Here is a 14678-nt window from a genome sequence, read left to right on the forward strand (position 1 = left end):
GTACAACTGTGATTTTATACAAAATGTATTTTTGTAATATTTTCCTTCTGTAATGGCATGCCACGTCATTATCAAGACATCTCCTATTATCTTAAGTTTTCTGCCTATTTGCACGGTAGATGGATAGGTAAGAAGCTGACTAGCCGTGCTACTGTTTAGGAATAGCTGATAGCTGATAGCTACGCGCTCACTCCAATTTGCATGACATGTAAAAACATGGTATATTAGCTTTGTTGTTGGCAATGTGTATCTGATATTTTGTGTGTTAACATTCCATTCAGTAAGCTCACTAACAGTATGTGGATTGGAGCAATTTTAAGCTGAAAGTATAAAAACATTTAACCAAGGAAATTATTACTACAGGTTTAATTTTATTCAGTAAGACTTAAAACATACAGTAGTGTGTGTGTGTGTGTGTGTGTGTGTGTGGTGCCTTAGCTTTGGTGTCAAATATTGCTCTGACTAGATTTGGTTTCCAACTTATATTGTTGTGTTTAAAGCCAAATCAGAACGTTGAAATGGGAGTGGAAGATTTATATATATATATATATATTTTAAAAAATGGCTCTTGGCCCTTGGGTGATCAAAAGTGCCCGGGCCCTTTTCAGATGCCAGTCCAGCCCTGCTTGAAGGTGACGAGAGAAAGCTGCAAAAACAGCATTTTGGTAAGAATAATGTTTCCTTATTTATTTGTGTGACTAACAGCATTTGGCATCACTTTATTCGCCTTAGTTGCAATATACGGGGTGTGGGGCTCAAAATGTGATTCAAGTAGTAACATGCAATATGATTTAATCGTGTGTCAGCCTGGTTTGCACAACTAAAAATAAAGTTAGCTCAAGAATATTTTTTCAAACGACTGTAATCCCAGGCTCTGCAGTTTAATGATAGGCTAACATGCCGCCAGTTTAGGTATCCTAGGTGCTACTCGTACATTGTCTAAATGTATTTAACTACCTTAGCTAGCGGCATGTTGACCCGCGCATCACTAATGTGTGGTAATATGGTAGATGTGCACGAGTTCGACATTGCCACTCATGTTATTCTGTCCCTAGCTGCTATTTGTATGATTTTATTGTCACGAAATGGATGGACAAGAAGTGTATAGTTTTGTGTCTTTTACTGAAGGACCTCAACACAGTACATGTTACACATTGCTATAACTGAATAACGACAACCACGTCACTCACGCAGTGCGTGTGACGTATCCTACTATTGATTGAGACCTTATCACAATAAAAGCTATGTCTCATCACAGTTATCTCGAAGTCTCAAGGAGGATTAATTTTATGTTGGATGTATATTGAAAGAGTATGTTTTGTCATCAGTTGTAATAAGCTTCCTAATGCTTTAATGTTTTTTTTTTTTTAAAAACAATGGTTCCAAAATGTGGTTATTTTTTACACATTTGACTTTAACTACTGTAATTTGCAGCAACAATTCAAAGTTACACTGTGTGGCTGCAAGTCTTGTGCAGTCTGGTGTATGTTTATGTGAGTTTGAAAATATACACATCCGGTATACACTGTATTGAGTGTTAATAAATGTTTTGTATTGTTGCAGCACTGACTCTTGTTTTATTATTATTAATAGCTGAAAATAATTATAATTACAATAAATTACAGTGCTTGATTAGCAAAACATGACAAACAAACATATATTAGCTGTAAAAACATTCTACAATAAAATAATGAATTATAAACAAGTAACAGCTATTTACTGGCAAAAATAGTTGGCAGGTAACTCATGTAATTTGAATGGGATACAAGATAATATTGTAAATTAAAATACAATAAATTATTGTTTATCATATAAAACAATACATTGTTGTGTTTTATATACGGCAAAAAACTGTAAAACGTATCCAGTAATATGTTGTAATTAATGTTTACAGTAATTAACAACACTTTAACAGCACTTAATTGGCAACTTTTTTGCCTGTTCTTTACTGTAAATTCTACAGGAAATTTGTTACAGTGTACATATGTCATGCTGTAGTGGCTGTCTGCACCCAGTACTCCTATAGGGACAGAGTTCACATTAATACAAACCCCAATTCCAATGAAGTTGGGACATTGTGTAAAACGTAAATGAAAACAGAATACAATGATTTGCAAATCCTTTTTAGGAATGCAGACACCCCGGACTGTTGAGCAACTGAAGTTGTGCATCAAGCAAGAATGGGAAATAATTCCATCTACAATGCTTCAACAATGACTATCCTCAGTTCCCATACACGTATTGAGTCCTGTTAAAAGGAAACGTGATGTCACACAGTGGTAAACATGCTCCTGTCCCAGCTTTTTTGGAACTTGTTGAAGGCGTCAAATTCAAGATGAGTGAATATTTGCAAAAAAACATCAAATGCATCAGTTTGAACATCAAATATCTAGTCTTTGTAGATTATTCAGTTGAATACGGGTCGGAAAGGATTTGCAAATCATTGTATTCTGTTTTACACAATGTCACAACTTCATGCAAATTGGGGTTGTATCATATAAGCCAAACTTGAGAGTTATCTTTATTATTCCCAGTAATAACAGCGTAGCTGATCAAGGACTAAGGGGACTCCTTGGGCAGCAATGTGTCTGGCAGAAGAAATTAAACATAATGAATAACCAGAGTTATGGAATGAGAAAATCAAATGTTGATGAGAGCTCCATCTTTACCTGTCCTCCTTTCCACCGGTGGAAGGTCAGGGATGGTGGAGTATGTGGGCTCATTTAGGTTTGGATCATCTATTAAAACAGTTTACCAACAAGCAGTATTAACCAAATACAAGACTCTCTGATTTTCTAATAGGAAGGTGGTAACATGTGTTTATGTACCTGTAAAATCTGTCATACAGTATGCAGGTGTTGGTCCTTTCACGATTCCAAAACCTGCCAAAAAGGAACATATACATGCATGATGATATAAAATGGTGGTAAATAACATTCATTTATATCAGTACTCGTAGTGATAGAACTGTTGCTAAGCTGTCCTGTAGCACATTGAATACTATTCGAATCAAATGGACAAAAATATTACTGTACTAACATGAATGCAACCAAACATAAGTGTGAATAACTTAAAGAGGAAGTATTTAACTCATTTTCAGGTTCATATTTGTATTATGTTCCTCTACTGGGACATGTCTCCATGCTCTGATGTTCTAAAGCTCTTTATTTTTCTCATACTGCCTGTGCTGCAGCACCTGTTTTCACCCTCTGTCTGAAACCAGAGCCCAGTCTGCTCTCATTGGTTAGCTGGCCGGCTCTGTTGTGATTGGTCAACCACTTACAGATGACCCGCCCCTTAGTCTATCACGTACAATTTGTTTAAAGCAATGGCCAATAGAAACGTCAGTGTTACAAAGTGATGTCACTATGTTAAAGAAGTAAACAAAGGATTCCAATGGATGGGTTTCAGGCAGGGGGAGAGTGGGAGAGAAACCTCTCTCTGGGGGGGTAGCACAGGGATTTTAACCGTTGCAGACCATTTACATGCACCAACAACTACTGGAAAGGAGAAAACCCAAATACCAAAGTAGGGCGTCTTTCATATCATTTTACAAAGGGAACTTTTCTGACTTTATTTTATTTTAATGAACACTTATTTCTCACCGTTTGTGTTCTGAATGATGACTCCATCTTGTATCTCATCATAGACAGGGTGTGTTTCTTCATTTCCTGTGAAAAGATGTGTAAACGTCACTCGAAAAACTCCACTGAGTAATCACTGATTATATCTTAAAGCCTGACGACAAACACACAGATATTCTGAGTATAGCACAGTGACAATGATTTCTCTACAAAAAAGTACAAGTACACAGTTCTGTTATAAAAAGATCAGTTTTCATGCTGAAGGTTTAAAACTGCTTTTTTATTTATGAGCTGATCTTCTTAAATTTGCATTAACTAATTGTATACAGGCCAGGTTTTATTTACCTAATCTTTTAAACCTCCATCTCCAAGCAACGAAGGTGATGACGATGATGAGGAGGAAGAAGACAACTGTTCCTAAGACCAAACGAAGAATCTGTGGTTTGTCTTTAGAAGACACTGGAAAACAAAGTAAGAAGGAAAAACGTAAATTTTCCACAAGACTGAGGGTGTGGCACGCTGGAAAACAGAACCTCCATGTTTTCTTTGCTTTAAATGAAAACTAGCTACGTTTCCGATGCGTGCAGAGGATCTTATGGAGCAGGAAACACTTTGGCGTTTATTGCTGACCGATATTCAGCAGTGATACTTTCAGATTATACTAACAAAGAAATGCAGCTACTGCAGAGGATATGTTGGCATAGAAGGTTGCCGTGATTACTTATTTTTGTAGGTTAACCCAGAAGTTAGCATTGCAGTCTCCATCGACAGAAATCAATGGGATTTTTACATTGGAGTTTGGCAGGATAATCTCCACAAATGAACTCCAATTGTATTATTTATGAAGTGATGTTGCAATCACCAGAAGTACAAAGTAACGTCAGCTATAAATGAACTACAACTGGGTTGCATGGCTTACTTCACCACCACTAAGCTAAAGGCGGCTAATGTATGCCGTGATGACATTTAGTATTCTCATTTAGTCACTTGTTAGCAACCTCCATTTTAAGACCCATATTAGCATCAGATATTAACCAGTGAGTTATTAACTTCAGTATTTTATGTGGTAAATCCTTGACTCTGAGACAAAGGAACCAGAAGTGGGAAAGTGCTAACTCATTTGGGGGTTTTAGGACTCATTCCTGCAACACTTTACAGTATTAGTGCATTAGCTAGACTTCAATGCATCCTGCTAGCTAGCATAAATTGCATTGCATCTTGGTACTTGTAGGCACTTGAGGTGTGGCTCTGCAAGCATGAAGTCTCATTGTTCCCAGTCAATATAACGGGCGTTTAGAATTGCCTCATTTATCAAACACAGCTGAGTGTTATAAAGAAGAGTGTTATACATACACTGTATCTTAAAGCGTTGTAAATTTGGATGTTTGTACACATTTTCTGGCTTGAAAAGCTTTGAAAGTCTTAAGCCCTACCTGTTGTTGTTGTTGATGTTGTGGTTGTTGTTGTTGTTGTTGTTCTTTTTGGTTTCTTGTTACCTTCTAACCAGTGCAGAGGAACACTTAGTTAAGTATCTATTTTACCAGCTCTCTCAGATTGATCAGTTTTTCATCCATTGATTTTCATATTAAAATAATCTTACTGTTCTTGTGCTTTTTATTTCCTTCTTTCCTGCCTTTACTTTCTTCCTGTGTTGTAGTCGTATCTGTAGTAGTCGGAGGGGATGTTGAGGATTCAGGTGTTATTATCTCTGATGTTTGTCTTGATGTACTTGAAAGCAGGGGTGTTGACGTCAGTGTGGTTGGGGTGGGTGGTGCCTTGGTCGCTTCAGATGATACAGGGCACAAACAAGCATTTAGCCACAGAAAATCTACAGTTAATGCACTCATTTTACAACAGAGAACAAGCTTTGGTCTTATTTATGGCATTTGGCAAAAGTATTTTCACAACCTAAACCAGTTGAACCCAGACAATGTAATTCCAGTTGACTTAACAAGTTTAAAATACAATTAACCTGGCAAAAGTTTTATTTGGAGGTGGCGTGCCCACTTATGTTATTTTGATTCATTAAATCTCAAGATCTAAGATTAATACTGCTTTCTGTCTGTACTGGGAATATAAAGCTATGGCTGATTAGCTTTCTGTCTTCCTCTCTGACTCTCACCTTCAATCACTTGCAGAAAAACAGCTTTTCTACCACAGTAGTAGAGTCCAGAGTTACGTAGCTCCACGTCTGATATAGTCAATGTCCGGTCAACAGGAGAAACATAAAAGCCTTTCTGTTGATTCATCTCAACAGAGTCTCTGCTCATGTTGGATCGTGTGGTCCTCCATCATCCTGAGGGCAGTTCAGAGTGACGCTGGTCCTGTCTGTAGCATCGACTCTGATTGTTCCTGGACTCAGAAACATTCATGTTTTTATAACGTACACTCATTTTATTAAAACACATATTCAGGATAAAGTCAGAGAACATAAAAAGAGTTTTAGAGGTATTTTATTTTAAAATATGCTCTATGTACATGAAGTTCTAGTAGACGACTCATTTGGTGAGGTCTTTCCCATATGAAATAAACAACAGGCCTCTATTGTTGTTGCTACATGTTTATCCTTCATATAAAAATATACACATTTTTCCTGTGTGGTATGTGAGTTGGAATAAAACACACACGTAAAGCATGAATACACAATTTACAAAGACAACAACAAGTTACAACACGTTTTTTTTGTCTTTAAAGGAAATGAAAGTTGTTTGTAAATACAGAACCAGACGTAGTTTGCGGTTTCATTACTAAAGTGATAATCTGCCAAGCCCTGTGATTTATTCCCATGCTTTTGGATGGTAACACTTCCCTCATAAGGAAGTTGGAACTATATGTTTTAAATCGTAATGTGAAAACAACACGGGTGCAAAAAAAGAAAACCAATTGTAGTTTATCACTCGCGTTTTAACAACATGTTGATGTGTGTTTCTGAGGTAGGTCTTCAGATTTGTTCACACAAAATTACAGTTTCTCACGCCCTGATTAGTTGGTTCTGTAATCCTGCTCACTGACAACACAGAAGAACAGATCAAGCTGAAAACTCAACCTCCTTTGCATAATAATATTGTAGAAATGCATTTCTTTCCCACTGAATCTTTATATTACAAATAACAATGTGCTATTAACTTGGAATAAATACACAAAAAGAAGTACAGAAGTACACCAAAATGCTTTCTAACTGCATTAGCAGGAAATATGCAAAAATATGGAAATATATTCTTTAGATTTAAACACATTTTCATGAAAAACACCCAATTTCATTACAGTTAGAAAATATTATATTATCGAAGTTTAAAGAAAAATACACATTTATCTCAGAGACATACAGTATAGGAACAGTAATAGAGAGTTCATTAAAGTGTGCTCTTACCTGACGGGATCACTGTCAGCTCCACAGCTGCATCATTACAGAAATATCTCCCAGAGTCTGAGAGGGTTAATCTCTGAATGTACAGAGACTTATCTACCACTGAACTGTATCGTTTGCCCGGGTCATTGTGTCTTATCTCTCTGTCACCATCAGTTGTTAATATGTCCACTTTGTTTCCATTTCTCTCTCTGCTCCACGTCACTGTACCCTCCACAGAGTGAGGACAGCGCAGAGAGCCTGAGGTCCGTTCTTCAAACACTTCCTGGTGTAAAGCTTTAAAAGAAACAACATTTACAATAAACTCATCCAAGTTCAGGAAATCAGCATTCCTTATGTTGCAAAAAATACGAGGGGGTTTAGGCCTATATCAAAGACCAAAACACGTGAATTTGAACATACAGTACATTATACCCAACCCTGATATACAGAGGAGTGTTTTCAGTGATAATGGCAACCACATTTCATTCTAAACATCTACTGATCATTTTCACAACTCTCCTCAAAGTTTAGAAGCTAAGGTTCAGCTTAATGTTATCTTTGACATCTAAATGTGGTGCTGTCTTCTTGCTAAGGTATTTTTACAGAGGAAGTGAACATTCATCTAAATACCCATCTGAGAATAGGACTTCACGTCTTCCTGTTCTATGTGCATCGCATGTGTTCAAACAATATAGTGTGTAGCCATCTACAATGCTTTGACAGACAGGAAGTGAAAATTAAAATGAATAACAATCTGGTAATTCTGTTTTGTTTGCCCATGAGTTTAGAACATGTGTGCATTTCAAAATAAATTAAACTGAGTGTATTGAAAGACCGTGTTTCCTAAAGTAATGTGCTTTCAGGTAACCTCACAAGCCCCATGATCACGAACTGTGAAATGAAAACTATAACAAGCAGTGAGACAAAATGTAAATGTCTTACCTGAAATGGCTGTACAGCCCAGCATTAAGGCTAGAAGGCTGCAGATATTCATCCTCATGCTTATCCTCAAACAGAGCAATGACTGAGAGACCACGATTTCGTCTGACGCGAGAACAGGTCTGTCAAACTAAACTACTCCTCTGACTAAAACCAATGGATAACTAATCTTCTCTGTTCCCTCTGTGGTTAATGTTTCTTCTCATTGCATCCCACATCAAGAGTTCACTGAATGGTACATGCAGCAAGGAACGGACTAATATACTATAGTATGTTTTTATTATATACATTAATTATTTTCAATGATTTCAATTTCACTTATTAATGAATAATAAAGTTGATTTCTGGATCTAAATCAGTTAGATTTAATCATTTAGTAGAAAAAAATGATACCATTTGGAAATGAATTTCGAAGATGAACTGATTAATGAGTAACAGTAGCTCACAAAATTAAGACTTTTCTGACTGAAATGATTCACTTCATACATACAATTATTTCCGACCTCGTTTTCTCTTTGAGATGAGAACCAAAACTGTGTGGTTGCATACGTGCCTTTGAAAGAAAGACATATCCACAAAACCCTTTGGTGGTCGATCAACACTGGTGTTTGTTTTTTCTGAGAACACATGAGTACATGCATCGTGCAGGTTCACCCACTGCTGTTTTGTTTCACTGCTGCTAACCGCTAAGCTAACTGACCCCAACTTAGCTGTGAACAAACGTTAGCTCACAACACTAACCGCGCTGTGGCCAGAATATTTGCAACATGTTTCCTCTGTCTGAATGAATTGTCCTAATTGTGAGTTAGAACACTGAAACACTTTTGTATAGGACCGATTAGAATCAATGTAAGATTTACATTTATTTAAATAATAATTCAAAAGTCTCCTGTAGCAGGGGATTTTTGGATGAGCAGGATGTTTCAACTAACCCTTTTCTGAAACATTACGCTCCATCCCAAGACTTGACAGAAAAGGGTGGGGGATTGCATCTTAACCACAGGTTTTAAATAAAAGAAGTTCAAAATCACAGGAAGTAAAAGACTGATGGTGTTATTATTAAAGGTCTTTTTTCCCACAGCATTAATTAAAGACTCCAATTTTACTGTACAATTAAATCCATTGGTATAATTTAAAGTATATTTTAATGATATAAATGAAGTTAAATGAATTCAAAAAAGAGAACAGGACACAATATGGCAGTTATTATTTTATTTATTTAAAAAATACAAACTAATCTATTACTGGCCGCATTTGGAATGATGTAACTTGTACTAAACAGTATGTTTGTTCTTCATCAAAAGGCAAATGCAACCCAGGCCTGCGAGGAATCGATAATGGAGATCACTGTATGCCCCATGCCGATTTAATTAGCGAGCAATTTGATCTCGAGCTCATGCTCATGTGGGCCCCCCCTCACCAATAAGCATTAAAAGTACATAAACCAGCCCCTTTTCAGTTTCCAGTTCCTCAAAGTTGCCATGTCTTTAAGCTTTTGTTTTTCATCCATCAGAACCAAATGGCCAAGGCGTTCCCAGCGTTCCTTGCTTGGTCCTCTCCTTTTCATCCTCTACCTTCTACGACTTGGTAACATAATACGCTGCCATGGTCATATCCAGCAGTGGCTCAGTCAGTAGGGGCTTGGACTGGGAGTTGTAGGGTTGCCGGTTCAAGTCCCCGAACAGACTTGAGATATGGAAAGTGAACTGCCACTTGGAAAGGTCCCAGTTCACCTCCTGGGCCCTGCTGTGGTGCCCCTGAGCAACACACAGGACAACATCCTTCGATTCTAATTTCCTACAAACAAAATGCGCTGCCATGAGCTCCACCTACTGCTACATCATCCAGGTCCACATTTCCACAAAACTTCCCAAACAACAGAATCCTTCTTAAACCCAATTGTGATAAACTGACATGATTATTGTCCTCCCAGAAACCTGGATCAACTTCCACCTCAACACTGATTACTTCCGTCTGTCTACCTCCCCACCTAGTAACCCAGGTTTTTTTTTTTACCCTAACTCCAACCCTCCAGACCCTCTGCTGCTTTTCTGATCACACACACGTGCGGCTGTCCACAAGAACCTCCACTGACTCCCTTTTTGATGAAAGATCCACTTTAAGGTTCTTCAAAACCATTTGTTCTCATTTGGATCCAATTCCTATGCCAGAAACACAAGTATCTTTAAATGTACATGTAATAAATCTGTGCCCTCTTTTCTAAAAGCTGTTTGAATCCCGACTTTCAAAACCAATAACCTTTGTTCAACATAACTTGTTGTCTGTTTTTTTATCAACAACCAAAAACAGAAGCAAAATGCTGAGGAATAACTACAGATATTGGTCCCTGTTGTTTCCAGGTGCTTCAGGTGTCTCCAGTTTTAAATGTGTTGTCAGTCAGCTGTGACAACCCTGTGAAAGACAACATACCAGTCAACAGAATTTCTGTTTGAATTATCTGGGTGAAAATGACTAACTGTGTTTCCTACAGTATTTTAATAAAGTAAAATGTAGTTTTCTTTAAACCTTATTTTAGTTGAATCTGACACTTTGAGCCAGAATTACTTACTTAATTTAATATAATGAAAGTGTTGCTAATACATGAATAAGGAGACTCTTGGGAAATAATATTAAATAACCATAGATATTGAGTAAGAGAATGTGGTGAAAAGTTGTTGGGGCTCCATCTTTACCTGTCTTCTTCTCCAGGGATGTTGGAGTATCTAGGATCATTTTGGTTTGAGTCATCTATTAAAACATTTCACCAACAATTATTGATAACAGAATAAATAGTTTTCTGCTTTTCATAAAGGCAGGTAATAAAATATGTTAAGTTACCTGTAAAATCTGTCGTACAGTGTGCAGCTGTTGGTCCAGCCGAGCTTTCTACCAAAAAAGGACATATACAGGCATTTCTTGCATATGAAGATAGGAAATTATATTTCATGTCAGGCTCGATGATAATAGAAAAAGGAAGTGATCTATCTCCCACCATTATCAGCCTGAATGATGAATCCATCCTGTATGTCATCAACGACAGGGTGTGTTTCTTCATTTCCTGTGAAAAAGATTGTGAACGTCACTGGGTATCACTCAACTTTGGATTGATAAAACTGTAAAAAACTGCCAACACTATCTCTGATCCATCAATGCATTAAAGATGTTTAGTTGTATGTCACTAACCACGTGTTTCTGTTGATAAAGCGGCCAAACAACAGAACTTTTTCTGGAACTTCTTACATTGAATGCATTGTTTTTCTTTGAAGTGTATACACGCTGTTCCAATTACCTCGCTTTTTAAACCGGCGTTTCCTAGTGAAGTAGAGGATGATAATAATGATGATGATGAGGAGAAGAAGGACAGAGAAAACCATTCGAATCATCAAATTAAGAGTTTGTTGTTGATCTTTAGAAGCCACTGGAGACACAGTAAGAATGAACAACTTTTATTTTGGGTCGTGACACATTAGAAACACAACAGAGTGAAAAACTGACCTGTCATTAAAGGAACATGTTCCAGCTTGTATTGTGAAAAAGACCCTTTTTAAAAAATAGCATCGCAAAAGGGTTCATTTTGCAAGGTTTTATCATCTCAAAGGCCTCCCTCCACAAAAAGCAATGGGATTTTCTTTTAGATTTAGTAATTCAGACAAAAAGCCCTGTAGCAAATACACGTTTAAGATACGTACATGTTTTGTTCAGCAGGATAATCGCAACATATTATCACTACTCTGATTTTTTAAGCAGTAATGCTATCGGCAGACGTAAAAGCCCAACGCATCCTGGTATTTGTTATACTTATCATCAACACTGATAAAAGGAGGAACATGTTATATTTAACAAACAAAGCTGAGTGTTGCAACAAAGAGTGTTATTATATAAGTAGCTACAGGAAGTTAGTGCAAATGTAATCTCAAGACATTTTCAAACACTGCTCTGTATCTCAAAGCTTGTCTTGTTTTTGATTTACATACTTTAGTCCTACCTGTGCTTGCCACCATTTTTGTTGTTGTTGGTCCTGCTGCTGTTATTGTTGTTATCTTCTGAGCAGGGCAGAGAAATAAAGGTACAGTAACATTTTTTTTGTTATCAATGTATTTGCATATTAAACTAATCTTACTGTTGTTGTCCTTTTTATCTCCACCTTTCCTGCCTTTGCTTTCTTCCTGTGTCGGAGTCGTATCTGAAGCAGTCATAGGAGATGTTGAGGATTCAGGTGTTGCTGCTTCTGATGTCAGTGAGATTGGGGATGGGTGGTGCCTTGGTCGCTTCAAAGTGATTAAGAGGATATACGTAATACAGGGTAATAACATTTAACCATTAAAGTCATGAAATGATTGACTCATTTCAAAATAAAGAACAGCTGTGGCCTTTTTTGCTGTGTTGTTTTGTGTTTTTAACATCAAAACCACTGGAATGCAAAGGAAGATTGTACTTGACTTCATGTTTAAAATACAGTTAACATAGGACAAGTTTCATTTGAATTACCTCTTGTTTGATGTTATTTTTCTACATTTAATTAAAAAGATTATAGATTATTACTACTCTTATTTCTGTAAGGTAAATATGAAACTACAGCTGGTTAGCTTAGCTTAGCAAAAACACTAGAAATAGGGGAAACTGCTAGCTTGGCTCTGTCCCAAGGTGACAAAATCCACCTTCCAAAACCTCTAAAGATAAAAAATCAGCAAATATTAAATTAAAGGTTGTGGTGTAACAGGGAGTTGTTTGCATGACAAGCCTCTCAAAACTCACTGCTGCACTCTCCCCACTAATACCCATATTTCTCTGTTCCTCTCTGACTGTCACCTTCAATCACTTGCAGAAAAACAGCTTTTCTACCACAGTAGTAGAGTCCAGAGTTACGTAGCTTCACGTCTGTTATAGTCAATGTCCGGTCAACAGGAGAAACATAAAAGCCTTTCTGTCGATTCATCTCAACAGAGTCTCTGCTCCATGTTGGATCGTGTGGTCCTCCATCATCCTGAGGGCAGTTCAGAGTCACGCTGGTCCTGTCTGTAGCATCGACTCTGATTGTTCCTGGACTCAGAAACATTAATGTTTTTACAATTTATAGTTACATCATAAAATGATTGACTATTCAGGATAAGTTAGAAGTTTAAACCTAAACCTTACATTTTCTAAGTTAGGAAGGTGTTCCTTTTTAATGTGTTCTATAGCTTTAAGTTGTGACTTAGAAACACAAATATACGCTAGGAAAAAAAACGTATCGTAGTCTATTGCTGTTATAATAACTCGTAGGTTTCATTCAGATTTCATTTAGATAATTGAAGAGATTTTCAGTTTTTTTCTACGACACAAAATACATCAGTAAATATCCCTCTGGTGAGTGTCTGAAACTTTGATTTGTCATTAAAACAACAGTTCTTAACAAGCGACTAAATAAGACAATTAAACGCCATCAAGCTGAAAAATTAGCAACCTTTAGCTTCACTTTGGTGTTGTGAAGTCATGTGACCAAGATACAGTTTGTTTATAGCTTTATAATCGTTGTACTTCTAGCAATTGTATTTATGCTACAAAAATCATAAAAGATGTTAATATGTGGATATTTTCCTGCTGAACAAGTATAATAATGTGATTGCAAAATGTCTTATTTTCTGTAATATTCTGAAATGCCATGGAAAAATCCTCATTGTTTTTGGTTGAGAGAGTCCTAACGATGCTAATATTTGTCTCAGCCTACCAAAATACGCCACACTACCCCACTCATGCTCTTGATGTGGTTACACCAATGTTTTAAGCTTCTTTCTTCACCTGATCAACACCCTTCAAGTTTAATGAAAATCCAATACTTTTCTGTAATTTTGCTGATTGATAGACAGGTGGAGGTAAACTGTAGTAATGTATTTCATTTTGACTGAAGCATGTCGAAATCTTAAATAAAATACAATTACTAACTTTAAATACCCAGAAATGCAGAAGTACACTTTAAAAAGTAAGTCTAAAAATATAAAAGTACACATTTACACTATGAATACACCATTTCATAAATGTTTCAATTGTTTTCTGTCATGGATTCAAGAAAAGCAAAGAAAAAATAGAAAGAAGAAGAAGAAGTGTGCTCTGACCTGACGGGATCACTGTCAGCTCCACAGCTGAATCATTACAGAAATATCTCCCAGAGTCTGAGAGGGTTAATCTCTGAATGTACAGTGACTTATCTACCACTGAACTGTATCATGTATCATCATCGCCAACATTTCTTATATTGCAAAGAGAATAAAAGGGGTTTAATATCACAGTCAAAATCACACTGTAGGTGTTTGAGTGAACAAATTTGAACTGTCATTGTTAGGTTTTAATGTAGCCACATTTTTTGCAACATTTTCAGGACATAACTCAGAGTTTCGAAGATAAAGTTGAACTTAAACTTGAACCTACCTTGAAACTACAGGTGGAAATAGCCATGTGCTAAAACCATGTAGGCCTACATTAGGCCTACATCTCTTTCTGTTCTACGTACATTTTCAGTGTTCAAATAAAGAAACAAGCGACATCTTCACACAACAACATACAAGGCTACAAGCAAATATCTGTGCAAAAGAGGGTACGCTTATTAGAAAACCTTTGTTTCTTTATTATCTGATAGTAAATACAAATATATTTAGTGTACACTACATCAGAATCAGAAATACTTTTTTTTTTCTTTCATTGAAATAAAACTTTAAAACTAATAAGACAGAATTAAAAGTCCTAACCTGAAATGGAATTACAGCCCAGCATTAAGGCTAAAATGCGGAAGATATCCACCCTCATCTTCGTGCAGACTGAAATGATTCAGT

The 14678-nt window shown here is 36.7% G+C and overlaps 2 protein-coding genes across 14 annotated transcripts; both read right to left on the bottom strand.

Moving 5' to 3' along the window:
• Positions 1 to 1561: 1561 nt before the first annotated feature.
• Positions 1562 to 8008, bottom strand: LOC134874524 (uncharacterized). Of its 2 annotated transcripts, XM_063898554.1 has the most exons (10): positions 7876 to 8008; positions 6955 to 7227; positions 5707 to 5936; positions 5185 to 5367; positions 5018 to 5083; positions 3930 to 4043; positions 3606 to 3671; positions 2829 to 2882; positions 2670 to 2738; positions 1562 to 2588 (listed from the first exon to the last, which is right to left on the bottom strand). In XM_063898554.1, the coding sequence occupies exons 3-10, from the start codon at positions 5852 to 5854 to the stop codon at positions 2560 to 2562; spliced, it is 729 nt and encodes a 242-aa protein (XP_063754624.1). In that variant the 5' UTR covers positions 5855 to 5936; positions 6955 to 7227; positions 7876 to 8008; the 3' UTR covers positions 1562 to 2559. The 2 variants fall into 2 exon arrangements, with proteins under 2 accessions (XP_063754624.1, XP_063754625.1); XM_063898555.1 differs by lacking the exon at positions 5018 to 5083 and having other exon boundaries at positions 1564 to 2738.
• Positions 8009 to 9076: 1068 nt separating this feature from the next.
• LOC134874415 (conserved oligomeric Golgi complex subunit 8-like) lies at positions 9077 to 14654 on the bottom strand. 12 transcript variants are annotated; one of them, XR_010167056.1, is made up of 8 exons: positions 13965 to 14654; positions 12682 to 12912; positions 11858 to 12140; positions 11162 to 11290; positions 10865 to 10930; positions 10711 to 10758; positions 10566 to 10620; positions 9077 to 10284 (listed from the first exon to the last, which is right to left on the bottom strand). XR_010167056.1 is itself a non-coding variant. In XM_063898412.1 (8 exons), exons 3-8 carry the CDS (start codon positions 11871 to 11873, stop codon positions 10238 to 10240), a joined length of 357 nt encoding a protein of 118 aa, XP_063754482.1. In that variant the 5' UTR covers positions 11874 to 11912; positions 12017 to 12140; positions 12682 to 14654; the 3' UTR covers positions 9077 to 10237. The 12 variants fall into 12 exon arrangements, 8 of the variants coding, with proteins under 8 accessions (XP_063754482.1, XP_063754486.1, XP_063754485.1 ...); XM_063898412.1 differs by having other exon boundaries at positions 10711 to 10754; positions 11858 to 11912; positions 12017 to 12140; positions 12682 to 14654; XM_063898416.1 differs by having other exon boundaries at positions 11162 to 11184; positions 11858 to 11915; positions 12017 to 12140; positions 12682 to 14654.
• Positions 14655 to 14678: the final 24 nt, after the last annotated feature.

The sequence above is a fragment of the Eleginops maclovinus genome, chromosome 13 (genome assembly GCF_036324505.1).
Source record: "Eleginops maclovinus isolate JMC-PN-2008 ecotype Puerto Natales chromosome 13, JC_Emac_rtc_rv5, whole genome shotgun sequence".
Lineage (NCBI taxonomy): Eukaryota > Metazoa > Chordata > Actinopteri > Perciformes > Eleginopidae > Eleginops > Eleginops maclovinus.

Excerpts from the sequence above, each read along its gene's own strand:
- LOC134874524 (XM_063898554.1), bottom strand. The coding sequence starts at position 5,854 with ATGAGCAGAGACTCTGTTGAGATGAATCAACAGAAAGGCTTTTATGTT. Across the intron at positions 5,084-5,184 it reads AAATAAAAAGCACAAGAACA|AAGGTAACAAGAAACCAAAA; the intron begins GTAAGATTATTT and ends TGCACTGGTTAG. Across the intron at positions 2,739-2,828 it reads CTGTATGACAGATTTTACAG|ATGATCCAAACCTAAATGAG; the intron begins GTACATAAACAC and ends CTGTTTTAATAG.
- LOC134874415 (XM_063898408.1), bottom strand. The coding sequence starts at position 12,068 with ATGACTGCTTCAGATACGACTCCGACACAGGAAGAAAGCAAAGGCAGG. Across the intron at positions 10,755-10,864 it reads CATCATTCAGGCTGATAATG|CTCGGCTGGACCAACAGCTG; the intron begins GTGGGAGATAGA and ends TTTGGTAGAAAG. Across the intron at positions 10,285-10,565 it reads ATCCCTGGAGAAGAAGACAG|GGTTGTCACAGCTGACTGAC; the intron begins GTAAAGATGGAG and ends TGTCTTTCACAG.